Genomic DNA, 21379 nt, shown 5'->3' with positions numbered 1-21379 from the left:
CTTACCGTTGTTACCCCTGTATTCTCCTCGAAAATATCCTCTGGAGGAGGTAGTTTGATTGGGACTTTTATATGATGAAGAGGGATGCTCTGAGCCAGTAGTTTTGGAGCCAGCCCTGTAAAAGGAGCGACAAAATGAACCTCTAGAGGAAGGTAACTGCAAGGCCCCCATGGACTTGGCAGTCTCAGTACCTTTTTTCATCTTTTCTAAAGATGTATCAACTGTGGGTCCAAGCTCTTGGTCAAAAGGTTGATTAAGAATTGTGGATTGCACCTCCTGCTTGAATCCGGAGATTCGGTACCAGGCGTGCCTGCGTAGTAAAAAGCTGGTATTAATAGCACGAGATGCGGTATCAGCCGCATCAAGGGCACATTTGATAGATGTGTTGGTTATTAACTTACCCTCCTGTATAAGGTTGTTTGCTTTGTTCTTATATTGGTCAGGAAGATGTTGCATTAGCTTTTCAAGCTCATCATAGTGAGCTCTGTCATATCTGGCCAACAAAGCTTGGGCACTGGCAATCCGCCAATTATTTGCGGCTTGTGACGTGATACCTTTCCCCAATGAGTCTATCAGTTTCGATTCCTTATCAGGAAGTGGGGTGTCGCCTGTGCTCTGTGAATTAACTCTCTTTCATGCATTAGACACCACAAGAGAATCTAAAGGGACCTGATCTCTGGTGTAGATTGGGTCGTTGGGAGCTGCCTTATATTTTTTGTCCACCCTGGTGTTGAGGATCCTGGCTCTAACTGGGTCTTTAAACACTTATGGTGCATGTTTCAGCATGCCTTTTAGCATTGGCAGGGTGTGTGTAGACTTTTGTAAGGGTGCAAATGTCTCTAATAAGAAGTCTTCTTCTAAGGGATCAGAGTGTAATTTCACCCCATGGTATTGTGCAGCCCTATTAATTAGTAGCACAAACCCAATGTTATCATCTGGCGGTGATGGCCTTGTGGGATAGAGGTCCAGTTCATTGTGTGGATTTGGAACGGTATTATAATCATCCCAAGGATCTGTATCTTGTGGGATTGTATGTGCGTCATCATCCCTATCTGTATCTGTGGTCCCATCCCTACCTATATCATCATCTTGTGGTTGAGGTGAAAATATGTGTTGAGGGGGGAGTGCTGGAGAAATTAACAAATTTGGATCAGGTGGAGGAGGAGAATTAGTGCTTATTTCCTTCTGTTTAATGGGTATTTCAGAGTCTTCTGAATGGTCCAGTTTCCTTTTTTTTTTTTGAAGGTTTGGTGGTTACATGAACGGTCTGTGGGTCAATGTGTAGAGTCTTCTGCTTTGGATCCGAAAAATCTGGCACAGACTGTTGTTTGGGTACAATGTCCTTTTTCGGTACCGAAGACTTAGGGTCAGAATGTTCTTTAGGCTTTGCGTCAGAAGCTTTGTGCCGGTTCTTGGACTCTAGCTTTGGGTGTAAGAGTTTCTAGCTCCGAGACCTCTTTCGGCTCTGAAATTTTCGATTTAATTTGATTTGGCACTGAAGGCTTGTCATTTGTTTGTTTTGACGACTCTTCTTAGGTGCCGCAAAAGAAGGATGTGGTACATGTTTACTTCTGGGTTTCGGTGCCGGAAGTGACTTCTCTGCACCGGCATGGGGTTGGCTCGAACCAGTAAAACAAGGGGCCCCCTGAAAAAACAAATATGGGGCAGGGTGACAGGGGAGATGGGAACAATTCAATACAAAAGAACAACCTTCCCCAGCTGATATAGAGGTGGGCTTAGTTAGAGTCCCAAAATAAAGATAATCAGTAGTAAGCTCACTTAGACCAGCAGTAAATCATATTCTCAAAAACAAAGTGATTGATACTTTGTTTTTGAGAATATGATTTACTGCTGGTCTAAGTGAGCTTACTACTGATTATCTTTATTTTGGGACTCTAACTGAGCCCACCTCTCTATCAGTTGGGGCAGGTTGTTCTTTTGTATGGGGTTGGCTCAATCCCGAGCCGGAAGGCTTTTCTTTCGGTTTCATAACCGAGCCCAAGGGCGGGGCGTCCGACATGTGTTGCCGGTTTCGACCTGAGCCCGAGGGCGAAGGTGTTACCGGTGCCATTTGTTTGGGGTTGGTTGGGAGAGGGGTCTCAGTACTCACGGACCAATGAGCCGGGGTGACTGTCTCGTCTTCGATGTTGGAGTCGTCGGCTTCGGGGACGGAGACATCTCCTTCATCAGCTTTCTGTTCTGAACGGACGTTGGGATCTGCTCTGAAGACGTCCGGAACCGAGCTGCTTCCCCAGGACTTTACGTGACGTCGAGCCTGGCAGTCACGGATGGTTTTCTTCAACCTGAAAGACGAGCAGGCCTTGCAGTTCTTGTCCTCATGCTCCGGGGAGAGGCGGAGATTACACACCTCATTTAAGTCCATGTGTGGGAACTTAGCACCACACCTGGGGCCTTTTTTTTTAAAAGGAGTCCTTTCCATTGACTGCTGGCGTAGTCGGTGCGGATAGGCCCAACGAGGTCGAGGATTTTATATTTTTTCAAAGATACGTGTCAAAAGGGGAACGCAATCGAGAGAAGACCGTCGAGAGGTGAAAGATTGCGCGTCAAAGGGGGTTCGAGAACAACAGCGACCCGGACAGCAGCAAATCACATCCGAACCCGATGGCGAAAAAAAAACAATCTGGAGATGGAGTCGATGCCCATGCGCACTATCACCATAAGGAGGAGTCACCTATCTCATGACAACAAAGGCTTCTTTGAAGACAAAAACAAAGTGCAAACATCCGAGCCCAACACCAGATGGCGATCTATGCACAAGTATATGATCTACAGCTCATATGCCTCGAACATACAGTTTGAAAAATACCCTCTAAATCATATACCAGTACAGGTACTCACAAATACAGTTGTGACTAATTATATATGGTTTTTCACTCTTTTTTCCTTTTTTTTGCCTGCGTATATTACTTAACTATACAATTAAAACATGTAGGGGTACTACCCTTACGTCTTACTTTGTGTACTAATACATTGATAGTTTAAAAGTTGATTGAACGTTCCTTGGGTTATTTCTATACCCCCAGCGCATTTTATAACAACTGAACCTCTGCTTGGGGACCCTGGTTCTTCACAGCATAATATTACCCTTGGTGTCTTGACAACCTTGTGTTTCCCTTGATTCTCCAAAACAAGCCTATAAGACAAAAGCATATAGGGCGCCTACTTAAAAACAGAGAAATCTGAAGTGCTGACGTAGTAATGGCCTACAGTTAAATCCACCTTCAACTTCGCACCGCTATTAACCTCAACAAGAGAGCTATGGAGAATGCGGTTAGTGGCATCTCTAGCCAGAAAAAAATATCTCATCAGAGATCCCTTGTATTGAAATACATGTTTATGATTTACGCAAGTGACTGACTTTGTATAATTGGAATTAACCGTTGGAGCAGATCATTTATTTAAGAGGCAGACTCCTAGAAACATAAAACAATAAAGGGGACTCACCAATTGACTCCATCAGCTTCTACCCATGCAAAACGATATTCATTTACCCTCAGCATCAACTGAAGGCATCCGGCCACGCACTGTACATATTGGGAAGTCTGTAATATTTACAAAAACTATATGTAATTTAAAATTGCGAAAAAGAATTTTGGTAAACACTCATCAACCTAAAAATAAGTAATTTACAATAAATATATTTAAATAATTGCCTTAGAAACCACCTGCTTCCATGCCATGAAACACAAAACGTTCAGAGAATATAGTTATTACTTTCATTGGTTAAGTTGTTACGGTCTGGCTTTCAAACACCTTTGTCTCTCTAAATAAGTTTTTTAAAATCATTAACTTTGTCAAGGTCTACATTACTCCCACAAACCTGGCACAACTTTGATTCACTAATCTAAACAATCAAGTTAAAAATCTTTATTTTCCGTGAATGTTTGACTGCAAGATATCAAAAGTAGAGATGCATGCCTTTCAATACAGCACCTTGTATTTGGTTATCAGTTTGCTTGAGTTGATAACACTCACTGTCAGATTTCTTAAATAAGGTAAAAATGTATTTGCTGCTGTACATTAACCATTTTAATGTGATAGCTTCCTATTTTAAGCCTCCAGCTGGCTCTTGGAAGCCACATATTTTTAGCAGGATAGAAGGGTTTTGAGGGTTTTCCAGCAGGTTTCTCTAAATATCTTGACAGTAAAGAGTTGTATTATTAAGCTTGCATCTGTCTTAAGTGGATGCCCTCCCCTCACCATCATCTATCAGCACCCTAAACGTAAACAGTAATCGGAAAATACAAAATGATTGTTGACATTTTTGTCAATTAAAATTCTAACTTTACCAGTAATGCTTTACGCCTTTTACAAGAAAATAGGACATCAGCACTGGTTATAAACATTGGGGTACATTTTGAAGCACCCATGCGTGATGTAATGTAATTTACACTATAACTTATAGTGGTTTTCTTATTTGGAAAAAACAATCTGACATCACCATCAATGTTACCTGCACCTCTCTATCGCACCAACAAAACACAAGCAAAACAAGAACAGATTATTCACAAACATTCCTACAGGAAACTCTTGAATGTCGTCAAACACTCTGAGAATTCCAGTACAGCTTCTACTCGGACGCATCTTATAGGCAAATGCTCTGCCACAATATTCTTTCCAGACAAGATTAAAAATCCCATCTTCACACTGACAGAACACTCATTCCACATCCCCTCGATGAGTCCCTACAAAATGCTTCCAAATGGTTCACATTCAACACTTCTTTCAGAGGCTCTGGTCTACCTACTCCAGTCCCTAAAGACCACATTCTACAAAGAGGACATCATTAAATCACCAGTCTTAAGGAAAATATCTGAGAGGGACTTACACCATGGCAGCACATTGTCAGAGCATCTCTTCTGCTCTTATGCCCAGAAAAAATCTTTCACGCCTCAATAAGAAAATTTCCAACCCTGAAAAATCACCCTATCACATACCTATCTTTCTTAGGAAATATTATAAAGGAAGGCATTGCAGAACTGCAACAGAACAAGATCACATGCAGAGCCTTCCTACAGAACTATTACTCCATCATCAGTCCTCGCTGCATCACTTAAAGAGCAAGCCGCACATGGCTGACAAGGAACTTCTCAGTGACAAACAACCCCAACACCACCCTTTTAACACAGGTACACTTATCTGCAGTCCTTCACCTTGTTGACCATCCACCATAATCTACATACCACCTTAGCACTCCAAATGACCTAGGGTGGTGTAATACTATTTATGTTGGAGTCTTATATGAACAAAGATCTGAGTCCATTCCAGTTACATGCAGGTTCATTTAAAAAGGAGGAGCTTAGATATTGGGGTCCTCAAGGCTCTATGAATGTGACCGTGATCTTGAGCCTCTGGGAGACTGGCTATTCAAGACAGACTCCAGCATCAAAAAGTATGTGGGTGATACCTAGCTCTACTGAAGGATAAGGTCTAGTCCCGACTTCTCTCAGCTGCAGACCTGCCTTGCTACTATCCACACTTGAAGATTTAAGGCCTATGTCAAGCTGAACACAAAGCATAGTTTGAGAACCGTACACCAAAAAGCATCAGCAGGGTCAGGTGTAAGTCTTTAGATGATTCTGGGCTGCTTCACCATTTAATGTGTTTATTGTAAGAAAACACTGATCTTCCAAATGGATACCAATCTTAGCTTCAGGAAGCACATGAGAGCATCTTCCTGGTAGCAACTGTCTATAATCTGCAAAGTGATACCATTCCTCAAAGACTACTTCAGAAAAATAATTCAGTTGCTAGTCCTGCTTCACTTCCATGGAATCCAAGCCTTTTGGCCCAGCATCTCAGACACCCACCCAACACCCTTCTCACTGTGAAAGTCTCAAAGGGATCAGCACAGCTTCAAACTTCAGAGAACAATACTGGGTCCCACTGTCCAACACTTTCACTTTCTGGGCTGAATATACTAGGAAGTTAACAGAGGACCCACATCTAACCTGGTATCCAAGACAAAAACTTCGGAAGGTTATCCATGACCGGTATACCAGCAGAGAGTCCAGGAGATACAAGGAGAGGACAAGACACTAGACCGTCTACTGCCATGGCCCAAGGAAATCACATTTCATCCCTGAAATTCGCTAAGCACAATCCCTTGACCGAATGAGACAGGAACTAAAGACTACAAACGTCAAACTAAATCTGCCAGCAACATACACTGCTAGTTACTGGACTGAACAGAAGTCTAACCCCCAACTCAACCATCTACCAACCTCTACCCCAGGACTCTTATACCCTACATTTTGTGCCCCTGTATGGTTGTTCACCGCAATGCCATCCTCAAAATCACTTTCCACCTTCACGGTCTCCTTAGATTGTACTGTCCTTATTGTACAGTGTTCCATTGATGTGTACTCAAGATCTTCCTATACAGATAAAACGCACATACAACATTACAAATCTCCTCTGATGCAAATAGCAGACATACAGGTCACTTGTTACGACCTCCCCTGCTCATGTATGAGTGAAGACCTTCCAAATGTATCCAAAACACCAGCTTCTTCAATAATTTTGTAAATGGGGCTATTTCAGCATGCACATAAGGTGATGAGCACAGCGCAACTTTAGCTTGAACATAATTCATTTCATTTGGAACTCTAAAGTCTAGTTTTTATTCCCACTGCCTTTAAAGGAAGACCGCTTACCTGTATTGCTACAACAAAAGAAGAGTCCTAGTATTAAGAGACGATCAAGGGCTCCAAAGTAGTTGATCCAAATAACCTGCAAGGATTTTCACTGGAATGAACCCACCGGTTGAGAAATCAGAAGTCATAAAAAGTGAATGAGTGCATTCCAAGGGTATTAGCTACAGCACCACTATTCCTTTGGACCAAGATTGAAACCAACCACATTCTGATATGGCTTTGATAACTGCAGAGGACCCTGGTATGATCTGGCAAGCGGAGATGAGACAAGACAGGCATGCCTCAGCTCTGGATGCTGGGTTTATATGATCATCTTCCTCAAGAGGTGCTAAGTTTGTGATCTGTGTTCTGGATGATCTCTGTATTGGGGGAACGTGGGAGGGTGTTGAAGAGTAGTAAAATGGGGTTGCTATTTACCTGTTAATTGTTGGGGATACTGAAAAGGATTACGAGTGTAGAGGCCGTGGCTGTTTCATTATTTAGTCAAACTTAGCTTGTCCACCTGCAATTCAACCTGGAAAAAGGTACTATTCTAGGTCATTTAATCTCAAACCTTTCCAATGGAGACTTCCCTGCATGGTGCAATTGCAAAAGATCAATCAACGTGCATCATAAATGGTTAAAGAACATCAGTCAAGTCTGCTTAATTTTACCTGACCACATACTAGTCTTTAGGCCTTCAGACACCAGCAGAGTGGCTACGGAACACAGAGCATCCAATTGCTTCTTACAGTGAAATAGTACTGGATGGTTCAGAGACATAGAATGCTGTTGAAGATCTGTCAGGAGCGCATACAATATAATGTTTGTTTACCAGTTTTTCTGCTTACATCAACCTTTGGAATATGCCCAAATATATGCTTCTCTTATAAGCATGTTGACTTTACTCATTAGTGATTGCTATTCAACTACACATCTTATTTTGAGGTAGTTAGACTTTTTTTGCAATTTTAAATTCATATAGGGTTGCACATGGTATGAAACAAAGGAGAAAACATCTGTGCACTAATGCATAAAGAAAATTGAAAATAAACAACTATGGAAAGTGAAGCACTACTCACCTCACTTGACGAAACGGACCCTCCTTCCAAACCACTACTAACTACTCGCTGTTTCTGTTGCAAATTAAAGAAAGTTTACTTATCAAAAGTATGCCAATGGAATAGAGAAAAAAAATCAGTGAACACTGGAAGATTCTTAAAAATATAATGCAGAGGTATGTACGTAATAAATGTATTACTAATCATCATTTAATTTATAGGGGTTAGCAACTGCAAATGTTTAAGCAGTATTAAAAGCCATTAGATTGTTTTAAACAAATGAAAATGTAGAAGAAGGTTGTTAGTAAACAACAACAAAAAACAGAAGAAATGCCTGGGGTTAAAATAATGGACACATTTCTGAAAGTAAAAAAAATGCTAGTCTCACAAACTATTAATCGGGGTAAACACCAAGCTGACAGTTTTTGACACACATTTTTAAATTGTTACACTCTATTTTCATTAATTGCATAACTTATACCTTATTTATTCAATGCATTTTCTTTTGCGAAGTTGGGGAGTGAGACCAGTGTGCAGCACTAGCGTGGAAGGATTGGCAGAAGAAGCTATTAAAATGGCAACATATTGCAGGGCTGAACCAGAACTTTTTTTCCCGTTTTACTAGCCCACAAAAGAGGCAGGTAAAACAATGAATTTTAAATCACACAAGACCTCCACTTATATACACACCAGAGAACACAAGAACATACTTTTCTTTGGCATCTATCTTTGTCATGGATACTCTATCTACCTGCTCCTTTAGGCTGGATTCAACAAGTTGAAATAGCTCTCCTTTCTGGGATTCAAACAAGATCTTACAGCATGGAGTTGTATAAGGCACCACACCAACACATTAATGTCAGTACCCCATCCTTTTCCCCAGCCCTTAGAGGTGGATATGTACTGGTCGAAATTGACAGACATTTTGTTGTACCAAACTAACTTAGGACTTTATTAAAAGTTGCATAATTGCTACTCAGGATTAGGGGTGGGAAAAGCACGCAGAGTTTCACTCCGCGGAGGTACATAAAAACTCCACGAAATTCCGGGGAGTACTGCAAACGGGGGAATTCAGTAAGTTGCGCTGCTCGCACTTATTTTTAGCGCTGTGTGCTTGCTCCGTGCTGTAAAACGAACGTCACCATGCAGCGCGCCAGGGGGCACTGCTCCTTTCTGCCGCTCAAGTACCTTTTCTACTCGAGCTGCACTTTTCAACGTGAACAGTCACAACCTGCTGTGAGTGCCCACATTTAGAAAATCTTGCTGGGAGGCATTCTAGTGCCCGAAAACAGCGCTAGGGGACGCAAATTCTCATTCGCCGACTTAACGTTGGCGAGTCAAGAGTGAGAAAAACTCCGCCATGCGGCACTTGGTGGGATTTTGTCGGAATGCTGCAATATTCGCGGAATGGGCAAAGCTCCATGAACTCTGCCAGCAGAGTGGAAATTTCCACCCGCCCCTACTCAAAATGGAGAGGAGAGAAGGATCTGTGAGAAATCTCCATTTGAAAGACCAGTTCACAAGTTAAGTAATTTGTCTTCTGATGGCTCCTTCTAACTGAGTATTCCTCATCACTTGAATCAATAACCAAGAAGTCCCACAAAGGAGTTGGGAGTGAGGAAATGGTCAAACCAGGAAGTTCTGCAACACAAGTGTGGCAAAATGGGTAAGATTGTGGACTTCAATGTCAATGCAATAATGCCTCATTTGGGTGTGGATGAAATCTCATGTTGCTGCCTGGCAGATATCCATTACAGGAACACCCCTGGGCACCCCAGAAGAAGAGGCCTACACCATGGGTGAATGATTCCTGATGCCCTCTGGAGCTACCCTTTTTTATTTTTATTTATAAACTGTTTGCATTTTAAAGACAAAGTTCAAGGATGACATGAGAGGCATTGCAAATATATCTGGGACACAGCTGGATACGTAGCACAATTATATAAAACAGCCAAGTCTCAGGAAGGGCCTCCCCACCAGTTCAGTGGCACAATACAAACAAAACTTTGCGGTTACAGTTCTGAAGAACCCCCAGGTGAGCCTCTATTCTGACCGGTGTGCCCTGCTAAATTCGTTCTGGTGGGTCTAGTATGGTGTGAAACCCCAGAGTATGCGGGAGGGCTATCATTGTTACTGTCTGGGACCGTGGGAGAGTTATCAGTTTGGCAAAGATAAGTGGTGAAGGGTTCCGAGATGTCCTGGGGACAAGTCCTCGGGGCATCAGGTCCCAGTAGTTGGATAGTTGTTCATGACAATATATAAGGTCTGTGATCCAGTCTTGGGCTCATGGCCCCTGTGCTCTTCCCCAGTTCATCACAATTCTTTGTTTCGCAAGGAGGAGCATTAAAGGGATCAGTTTACGGGAATTACGAGGCATATCATTTACATAGCCTGGCCGCCCCAGCAGTGGAGACGGGGACACCAGCGTATTCACAACTCTCGCTATAATGCAGAACATTTCTACCCAGTAGGCGACAATTAAGGGACAGTGCCAAACAAGGTGAATGAAATCCGCCCGAGGTGAGAGGCAGCATGTGAAGTGAGAGTCCGGGGACAGCCCCGTAGGGTGTATTTGTATGGGAGTTCAGTCTAAGCAGTGCAGACATTTGAAATGAATAAGTCATACTTTGTAGTTGGGAGACAGCATCTCAAGCTGGCCACAGCAAACTGCCTACTGGGTGTCATTTAGGGGAAGGTCGAGGTCCCTTCCCCAGTCCTCTTGGGCTGATGTGGCCACCGCCGGTGTGGTTCGCTGCATATGATTGTATAGGGATATTATCAGCTTACGAGGCGAGGGTGTCGTGTATATATGATCTAGCGCTGGAAGTGTCCTTGGGGGAGATGGGAAAGTGTTGTGGAGCGCTGGATATGTTGCATGCAGTTGATAATACAGAAAGGCATTAAGGGTGTGCATGTGGCAGTAGCAGTCGTTGGAGGGGCAAGGAACTGGCTATCAGGGTAGAGGTCTGCAAAGGAATGAAAGTTCAGCCTGGTGGCCTTTGTCATGCAGAGGGGGTAGCATGGGGTGTTTCGCCACTGGAAAGGATGGGGAATAAAGCTGTGTAATTCCTGCACATCTTGTCAACCTGTTCCATGCCCACGCAAATACTGTGGAGTGTCAATCTCTGAGGCAGGCGGTTTATATGGAAGAAACAATGCTGTAGATAGCGGCCATGGGGAGACCTTGTCTGTCTCAAATGCGACGTGTGGTTGAAAAGGTGTGGGGTGGGTCCAGTAGTATAAAAAATGTGCCTGGGCACACAACACATTTGGCTGTAGGTCTGGTGCCCCCATCCCTCCCTCTGATTGTGGCAGTGTTAATAGTTCATATGTTACACGGGCTGTTGGCTTGCCCATACCAGTGTAATTAGGTTGGGACAGAGGAGTTTAAAAAAGGGCTTCGTGATTGGGATAGGGAGGTCCACGAATAGATAAATAAATGTAGGTAATACAACCATTTTTGCGCTGGCAAGCCTTGCCGCATGGACAGCATGAGCTTAGACCACAGCGGACCTCGGTCCTTCAATCAGGCCATGGCTCTGCCGAAGCTGGCTTGCTATAGTTCAACATTTCTGCTAATCAGGATGCTTAAGTATTTAATAGGTCCGGTGGCCCATTGGAGAGGATAGTCCATCGGGACTGGAGCAGTGGCATCTGTTAAAGGGAATAGTGTAGACTTGGCCCAATTAATTTGAACTCCGGATAAACCCCTGAATCTAATGACTTCGCGGATTAGTGTGGAAAGGTTACTCTCGGGGTGAATAACAAAGAGTGATGTCTTCAGCATACAGGGATATAAAAAGGCCACAGGTTGTAAAGCCCAGCCCTCGGTTCGATTGGTGTTGACAGATTTGTGCAGCTAGGGGTTCCATTGCGATGGCAAAGAGTAGGAGGGAAAGCGAGCATCCTTGCCGCGTTCTTCCACTTAAAGGAAATGGGTCTAATGTTTGCCTGTTGAGTCGAACTCGGTGGTAGGCAGAGTATAAAGAATACGTATCTGCGCAATGAAGTTGGAACCGAGGCCTAGTCTACACAACAACGGGAACAGGGAGTTCCACTCCAGCGTGTTAAAAGCTTTTGTGGCATCAAGCAGAGCGGCCACTGCTGGGGTTTGAGGATGTAGGTAGTGCATGACTGCGAATATGGTTATAAGGTTGCGAGCTGTGGATCGGCCCGGTATAAAACCGAACTGAACGGGTCTGATCATTACTGAAAGCAGGAGTTGCAGTCAATCAAGCAATCAATCAAACGTTTGCTAGAGCGTGACTACTCACCCGTGATGGTCTCAAGGTGCTGGGGGTAGGGGGTTGCAGGTTCCGGTCCATCAAGGAGGAGGTCTGTCGAAGAGCCATGTCTTGATATCTCTTACGAAGATGGGGAGGGATGTCAGTCTGAGGTGGAGCGGAAGGGCTTTCCAGGCCTTGGCCGCGAGGAAGGGGAAGGACGGCCACCCAATCTGGTTTTCCGGGTGCGTGGGACTACGGCGTAGGAGAGCTGGGCAGAATGTAGGGTCCTTTGGGGTGCGTGGAATTTAAGTTGGCTATTCAGGTATGCTGGTCCGGTGTCGTGGCGGCCCTTGTGTGCGTGGGGAGCATCTTGAAAGTGACGCTTGCCTCAATGGGGAGCCAGTGGAGTGTGCGAAGTTGCTGGGAGATGTGACAGTGTTTTAGCAGGTTGAGGACCAGTCTTGCGGCAGCTTTCTGGACGTTCTGCCGTTTGCGGGTGAGGATTTTGTTAATTCTGGCGTAGAGTGCGTTGCCGTAGTCGAGTCTGCTGGTGACCAGGGAGTGCGCGACGGTCTTTCTGTGTTCCAGGGGGATCCAGTTGAAGGTCTTACATAGGAGGCGGAGGGTGTGGAAGCAGGAGGACGAGACTGCGTTGATCTGGCAGTTGATTTTGAGCTCGGTGTCCTGGATAATTCTCAGGTAGCGTGCGTGATCCGGTGGTACCCTTGGGGGATCATGATGGCGATGTCTGGTGGTGTTGGTCCAGGTTTCGGTGAGGATCGCTACATCCAGGTTGGTGCGGTCGAGGAGGTCCCAGATTTCGGTGGCTTTTTTTGTGGAGGGATCCGTCGTTGAGGAAGATGCATTGCAGGGTCTTCGGTTCTGTAGTGTTCTTGCGTTTGGGTGTTGCTGGGTCAGTGTTCCTGGCGGTGCTGTAGGTTTGATGGCAGCGGTGGCAGCTGAATGGTCCGTGGGTGTCAGCCTGCGAAGCTAGCTTGCAGTTGTTGTTGCGGCCTGGGTTGAGTTTGTCTAGTGCTGTTGGGCTGCAATGTTGGCAGTGCAGAGGTTCAGGATTCCTGGCGCTGGCCGCGGTCTGTCGCGGATGGGCACGCGAACGTGCAGCGACCACCATAAAATAGGGCAGGGACGATGAGCTGGGAACAAGTATGGGAGGGGGGAGGGGCGGCAGGAGCAGCAGCTGCTGGGAGCACAAGTGGGAAAAGCAGGGGCCCAAGAGGTGAAAGCTGAAACTAAGCAACACAATACAAAGTAAATAAAAGCAGACAAAAATCAAATCGGGTGAAAGAGAGCACAAAATACAGTCAGGCAGCAGCCTCGAACCCCTCGTGGAAGAGGCAGGGGCTCGGCAGCAACGTTGATGGCGCGGAGCTGCGGGGGAAAGAGCACATCAGTGACCAGAGTCAGCGGACTCACTCAGTACCGTAGGAAATATTTTTTTGTCTGTATTGATAAGAGACAAGGGGCGATATGAATTGGACTGGTTAGCTGGCTTGTCAGGTTGGAGAAGCATGAATATTACAGCCTCCAGCATTGATGGGGGGAGTGAGACCACCTTTGGAGCCTCTTTGTAGACGTCTAGAAGTTTGGGAATTAACATTTGGGAGTATTCTTTATAAAAGGCAGCTGTTAGTCCATCCAGACCAGGAACCCTATCTGGGGGAGAATGGCAATTGCTTGCTGCATTTCCTCTGTTGTGAAAGAGTCCAAAAATCCCTGCTGCACATCGGATAGCTATGGCCAGAGTTTTGCCAGGACGTTCTCCCTCCCCATATCTACGATCTTGGGTCTTGTTCCCCAGGAAGAGAGTTTCCCTCATCGCCTCTTCTTGATAAGCCGACATCCTGTCACGGATGCTGGCCTAAGTGCTGGAGTCGTTAGAGCGGTAGAAGAGGGCTTTAAGTGTGGAAATGTCGGTTTTGAGAAAGTTTTTTTCAAAGTATTCTTGAATGGCTGACCGTACTTCTTTGAAAAACATGTCCCCGAGAGCTCCCTGAGGCAATCTGCATGAGAATGTGGTAGGGAGAGCATGGGGATGCTGTAGGATCAATTGCACCAGGGCGTGGTCTGAAAGAGTGTGCGGCAAATGAGTAACTGTTGGCAGCCAGGACAGCACGTCTCTAGTTGCCAACCAATAATCAATTCTAGACTATGCCTTGTGTTGCAGTGAAAAGCATGTGCTTTTGCACGTGTCCCGCTGTGTAACTTGCCAAATATCAGTGAGGTGGTTGTCTGCAATTATCGTGCTGACTGGCGAGGCTGCTTCGGGGTGGGGGAGCCTGGAGCTGCCAACTCGGTCTACCGCGTCGTCCAGCTGGACATTGAAATCGCCACACCAGAGTACTGTCTGTGGGCCAGCATTGGCAATTAGGTGGCATACCTTAACAAAGAAGTCAGGATCATCAATATTAGGTCCATAAATGGTGGCGAGGGTTACAGGGGGGATTGTAGAGTGTGCCCTCCAGAATGACATATCGACCTTCATTGCCGCTAATGCATTGGGTAGTGTTCCAGGCCAGGCCCCTAGGTATAAGGACGCAGATCCCTCTTACGTAATTGGAGTACATTGACAAGTAGGACAATCCCCAGACCCTGGCAAGTAAGGTAGGGGGGAGTGTTGTTAAATAGGTGAGCTTCCTGGAGTAGGCAGATATTGACTTTGTATCTGTTCAAGTAAGCGTGTATCAGGCGCATCTTCCTGCCGTCATTGAGACCCCTTATGTTCCATGTGATGAGTTTAACCGTAGCTGCCCTATTCATCCTGGCAATCGGGTGCAGTGCGACATCCCAAGGGTGTAGCCATGTGGTGTATGTTGTGGTATGTGCTGTGTCCCGTACATGAGTGCCATAGTGGAAATGGTGTGTGTGCATGCAGTTACGCCGACAACTTTTAACATGCATTGAACTGTACCCATTTAACTCCTCCCCCCCAACCCACCCAACTAGGTTGTGTTACCGTTACCCTTACCCATAACATTGACAACCAGGAGTTATCTCTTGGGGCAGTGGAATGTCAGAGTTAACTACCCTGGGGTAACCATCTTCAGCAGAAAGGAAGGCTTAGTTCAAAAGAAGAGTTTATCTGTGAAACATTATGTAAAGGGAAGACCAGTAGACAAAGCCTGGAGTTCTGTAACACACCAAGCTGAGATAATGGTGATTGGGAACACAGTTTTTAAGTTAAGCAGCTGAAAAAAGAAAACTGTACATAAGCTTGAAGGGGAAACCCATAGAAAATGTGAGCACCAGGTTAAACTCTCATGGAGGGAAAACAAAGGGAGAAAGGGAGCATAAATATGTCAACCCTATCAGAAAATGAGGGGGGCGGAGCTAGCCGAGCTGGAAAATGGCCGCGCCGTAGGCGAGCTCTCCCGATCAAGCCACCATCCTCACATTATCCTGGCCGTCTGATGATCTGACGCTGCCACCAACGAAGCGTCTATATGTGGTAACCAACCCGATGTGAAAATCGGAGACGATTTGGGCCATTTTTCATCGTAAAAGAGCTGACTATTCCTGAGCCGAGCCCCGTGCAGAGGTTCCATTGGTGTGCGTACCCACGTAACGCCTACGCGACTCCGGGGATTACGGCGCGGAGGTAGGCCCGGCGGACATCTTGAGGTGCGGAGAGCTGCGGGGTGCCAGAATGCTGCTGCGGTAAGCACGGGTGAGGTGACCACTTATTCCCCGACCCATTCCTATGCGTGGCTGACAGAGCGCTGCTCTCCACGACATCGGGGCCTGTGAAGCACATGTGAGATGGGTGATAGACTGGGCGCCTCGTGCTGAGCACAGCTCCCCAATACCATCGGCTGGGGTCACCCGCTGCTTGGGAAGTGTGGAGGACACCTGAGTAACATGATACAGTGCCTGGTGATGCCCTACCTTGCAGCACGGCCCCCATCTACACCTGGGCAGCGTATATATCAAATCGGACATCTGGGGACGGTCTATCATTGTGCTACAAACGCCGTCACCCTGAGGGCCCGCCCTGGTGAAATACAGTGGCTGCATTACTGGGTACCCTACTACCTGTAGATCTTCTGCGCCAAAAACTGGATGGCTGATGCCTCTTTCTGCCTTTTGTAATCTGGGTTGAGGTATCGCCTGATACTACATCGTCCACGTGGCTGGGGCGGCTGGTGCCATCGCTTTGCCGGTTACCACTAGGACTGCTTGTGCCGGCGCCACCATATTGCGCAGTGATTATTGCAAAGTGGGGAGACAGCTCACACCGGAGGAGGGTCATACTACCACCGCGACCTTCGGGCGGTCAGCATGGACAAACCAGAAAAAAAATCAGCCCAAGTTACAGCTTGAACAGCAGCGCAGAACCACCGAAATGCCAGCGGCCCGCCCGGACAAAGCCAACCGAACACATCTGCAGGTACCTCGCCGCCAGCGACGGATGTACAGGCCATGTTCACGACCATACAGTCCACCCTCACCAACATTGACGGGAAAATAGACTCCCTCGCATACCTTGTGGATCGCATGTCCGAAAGGCTGGACAAACACACAGAGCGTATAGATATGGCAGAGCGTAGGATTTCTGACGCTGAAGATGCGGCCCAGCAGCTCGAACTGAAGCACAAAAAGGCAGACAAGGTCCTGCAAAGCCTTTTGGCTAAAACGGAGGATTCGGAAGCGAGATCGCGACGGTGTAATCTATGCATCATGGGTATTGCAGAGACGACAAAGACTGGCAATATGGAGAAATACGTTGAGGATTTGCTTGTCGCAACTCTAGGTAAAGACACTTTCTCTCCCGTTTTCATTGTAGAACGAGCTCATTGCTCTCTTGCACCGAACTGAAGCACAAAAAGGCATACAAGGTCCTGCAAAGCCTTTTGGCTAAAACGGAGGATTTGGAAGCGAGATCGCGACGGTGTAATCTGCGCATCATGGGTATTGCAGAGACGACAAAGACTGGCAATATGGAGAAATACGTTGGGATTTGCTTGTCGCAACTCTAGGTAAAGACACTTTCTCTCCCGTTTTCATTGTAGAACGAGCTCATCGCTCTCTTGCACCGTCACCAGTACCTGGGGCACGACCTCGCCCCATAATTGCCAAAATTCTAAATTACAGGGACAGAGATGCGGCCCTCCGTAAGGCCCGGGAGCTGGGGACAATTACTCATGAGGGTATGTCCATCTCTCTCTATCCCGACTTTACCTCTCAGGTCCAGGAAGCCAGAAAACGATACATGAATGTGAAGAAGAAGCTGCAGATCAATAACATCTCCTACACCATGCTCTACCCAGCCTGCTTAAAAATCATGATTGATGGGAAGAGCACTATCTGTAACACACCGCAAGAAGTGCTGAAGTTTTTGCAATTGAACCATCCACACGTCCTCCGTCGGAAGTCTCCACGTGGTCAGCATGCTGAAACGGATCCTCCATCGGATGCTGAATAAGTGACTTTCCTTATGCTCTCATGGATTGCGATGGCGGTTCTGCACCGTACTCCCTTTTGATAGAACTATTCATCGTATCCTTTAATATTGCATCTGCTATCGGTTAGTGTGACAACGTAATTCTGCATATATATATATATATATATATATATATATATATATATATTCGTAGTCATACATGCTTTACGCACCGCAGAGGTTTTCTCTTTGGGTCTCTGCACCTCATGTCCCATAGGCAGGAAAATGTTATAAGTATTCATTGACTGTATATGATTATAATTATGGCCTTGTTGTTGGTCACTACTCCCCTATGGCTGAGAATCCGACACTGTACACTTGTGCCCGAAGTTTCAGAAGGTATACATGTTGAATAAATGAGATATGATGGCTGATGCTAGGCTTTTGAAACTTATAACGTGGAATGTCCGCGACCGAAATAGCCCCAAGAAAATCAGACAGGTCTTCGCTTATCTGGACAGACACTCCATAGATAGAGCACTCTTACAAGAGACCCACCTGCTCCCCTGTAAAGCGAACAAATTAGGCTATAGATGGGCTGCTCACTCGGTATCAGCCACTTATTCGTCCTATGCACGAGGTGCATTAACCCTCATACGAAAAGGCACACAATTTATCCCCGAACACACACTTGTTGACCCGCACATTAGATTTGTTATCCTAACGGGCGTACTCAGAGGCACCAGGGTGGGTATAGGGAATGTATATGGGCCTAACGTGGACAAACCAGATTTTTTCATGGCCCTCTTCACTAAGCTACGAGACATGCCGCCTTTAGACATAATATGGAGAGGAGATCTGAATGTGGCCCTCAACGCTACTATGGACAGATCTCATGGCACAATGGAGCACCACAAGCGAGCACTATCGGTTCTCCTTAATGGCATGACGGAATTTCGCCACAATATGTACAGGACATAGAACTAGTGTGGCTATCAGATGCACATCGTGAATTTTTAGCGCAGCCGATAACGGAGGAGGAAACACAAACTGCAATAAAAAAAAATCGGCCAAATGGTAAATCCCCAGGCCCTGATGGGTTTACCAGTGAATTATATAAAGCGTACTCGGACCTGTTAATACCCCCTCTTCTTGAGATGTACGATGAAGCCTATAATAATAAAAGTATTCCCCAGACGCTGCGTGAGGCACTTATAATGGCGCTGCTAAAACCAGATAAATGTCCCACTAAAGCAGATTCATATCGACCGTTATCCTTAATAAACACTGATGTTAAAATATTAGCAAAGATTATTGCCACAAGATTACAGCCGCTTATGTCAACGATTGTTCTCCCCGATCAGTCAGGCTTTATTCACGATAGATCGGCCACGCATAATCTGCGCACAATTATCTCTCTTTTGCATCAGCTAAATCCGAATCTGCAGGCGGTGGCAGTCCTCCTGGATGCCGCCAAGGCCTTTGATTCTGTGGAATGGGCTTATATGTTCACGATCCTTCGATGAATTGGGCTGCCCCTGAGACTTATAGACTGGATTCCTTGTTGTACACCAAACCCACTGCACGCATAAAAGTAAACAGACATATATCAGATAATATATCTATACAACGTGGCACTAGACAGGGATGCCCACTCTCCCCTCTACTGTTCTCAATAGCGTTAGAACCCCTTGCATGCAAAATACGTCAGCACTATGCTCACACTACCTTGCGATTTCAACTGTGCCCCATAAGTATATCATTGTACGCTGATGATATGGTCCTATTCCTCCGCGATCCTGAAGATAACCTATCACCACTATTACGAGAATACGTTAAATTTGGGAGGCAATCAGGACTGCACATAAACTGGAGTAAGTCTGCTGTGCTACCGCTGAGGAAGGGAATAAAAGCTCCACAAATGGACTTCCCACTGGTCTGGCAAGATGAGCCCATTAAGTACTTGGGAATATGGGTACACCGAGATTCTGAATTGGTAATTTGGCAAAACTATGGAGTCGTGATTGACCATATAGAAACACAAATAGCTAGATGGATAACACTACCTCTTTCACTTGAAGACCGCATTGCCTTAATAAAAATGGTCCTCTTGCCAAAGTTATTGTACCTATTTATTAACATACCGATAGTGCCCCCGCCCCCGATATTCACTAGGATACGAGCAGGCTTTATAAAGTTAATCTGGGCTGGTAGACAAGCCCGAATTAGCCTCAAAACACTATCCCTACCTTACAGTGCAGGTGGCTTTGCAGTACTGGACGTTTATCTATATTACTTATGCGCCCAAGCGCACTTCGCATATTATTGGTACCACCCGGTGCAATACTTACCACACCTAGCAGTTGAAGACGGAGATGCCTGTCCAATACCATTACCTAGCATATTACTGCATAAACGCACCCATTTGACGCCGAAGGAAATAAATACGGTACGCACTACCTCTCAGGCATGGCAGCGCATCAGTCACCTGGCGCAGAAAACTCCGATATATGCTCCCAATTATCCACTGGCTAATCACCCGAGCTCTCTGTTACACTAGAAAAGAACAACAGGTCACTGTTGGCGCAAGTAAGCATTACACACCTAGGGGATTTATACCCAGGCGGTACTTTTATAACACATGACGACCTCTCATATGTTAGTAATCAGTCACTACTTTTTCGGTTCCTGTATCACAGGCTACGTGCAGCTGTCAAGGTGTTCTATCCCGACTTTCCAGCCGAACCACCTATTCTACAGCCGCTACAAGCCCTAATCGCGGCTACCAACCATTCACATATAATCTCGCGATTGTACAGGCTGGTGCAAACGGAAATAGGCGCTGACACTCAGGCGACGCATGCCAAATGGGATGCCTTGCTGGATACCCCTCTTACCGATGATGACTGGACACGCTGCTGTACGTTGACCACATTACTCACACCTAATGGCAACCTTCGCCTCATACATTATAAATATATGCACCAAATATATCACACCCCTGCCCGTCTGTATAAGCATGGTTTGAGGGATAATGCCCATTGTAAGAGATGTGGGGCTGACCACGCAGACTTTGCACATTTGGCATGGGGATGCAGGAAGGTACAGGAATACTGGGGGAATGTAATTGACCACTTAAATTTGATGTCGTCATGTACATTGTCATGTGCACCGAGAGTATGTTTGCTAAGCCTTGATATACCATTGCGATCTGTCAACAAGAAGTTAGCAGCAATCATGCTATTGCTTGCTAAAAGGAGAGTAGCAATGCACTGGGATAGTAGAAGGTCTCCCACAGTGGAAAGTTGGATCCTAGACGCGATATACTGCAGAGACAATTTTGTATTATATGCGGAGGAACTCCCAACTGCTTCCAAACCATCAGATATATGGGGGCCCCTCACGGACTACCTACATGAGCATCCGGACCTGCTTAAGACGAACAATTGAATTCTTGCATTGATTGGCTTTTGGGCTATTGTTTACTCTTTAATCGATTTGCTATGATTACTGGCCTCGTGGCACATGGTGCAGTGAAATATGGATATGTTTTAAATGCGATGTACATTATGTGATTGTGGTGTGAAGTGACCAAAGTTTTGTATTTTATTTTTAATGAAAATCAATCAACAAAATAAAAAATAAAAAATAAACTATTAGAAACCGAAACCGGAAACTTGAACATGATAGTTGATTGAGCAATCTAAGAAAATCTGAAATCGCACACAGATAACTGTTAAGAGTGGCCATGACCAGGCCTTGCCAGGCCAAGGAAAGCACAAAGTGAAACACACCAGGCAAGCATGTGTTAAGGAGTGTCAGCAACTTCCTCAGGGAACCAAGTAATTTAACATTCCTGAAAAAACGGTTTTGGTTAAGGGCTAACAAACTGACAAGATTGTGTCCACCACCTCTACAGGGAGGTGAGAGGAGCTCAGAATTGACGGTTCAATCTCCAGTCCATTCTACATCCAAGTATGAAGATCGAGGCTCTGAAGATTCAGACTCTGCCCCTGGCATCGGGGTGAAGGGGGGGGG

The 21379-nt window shown here is 45.7% G+C and overlaps 1 protein-coding gene across 2 annotated transcripts in view; it reads right to left on the bottom strand.

Annotated features, from left to right (window-relative positions):
- The window catches only part of ATP6V1H (ATPase H+ transporting V1 subunit H), a 172651-nt gene that overhangs the window by 68388 nt on the left and 82884 nt on the right, over positions 1 to 21379 (bottom strand). For both annotated transcript variants that reach the window (XM_078666460.1, XM_078666461.1), the window contains 2 exons: positions 7739 to 7792; positions 3466 to 3563 (listed from right to left, as the gene is read on the bottom strand). In XM_078666460.1, the coding sequence (XP_078522586.1) occupies positions 3466 to 3563; positions 7739 to 7792 (152 nt within the window). The remainder of the gene's footprint in view (positions 1 to 3465; positions 3564 to 7738; positions 7793 to 21379) is intronic.

This window comes from Lissotriton helveticus, chromosome 11 (assembly GCF_964261635.1).
Source record: "Lissotriton helveticus chromosome 11, aLisHel1.1, whole genome shotgun sequence".
Taxonomy (NCBI): domain Eukaryota; kingdom Metazoa; phylum Chordata; class Amphibia; order Caudata; family Salamandridae; genus Lissotriton; species Lissotriton helveticus.
Note: the sequence above shows the minus strand (reverse complement) of the source record. Positions and strands in the feature narration are given on the sequence as shown.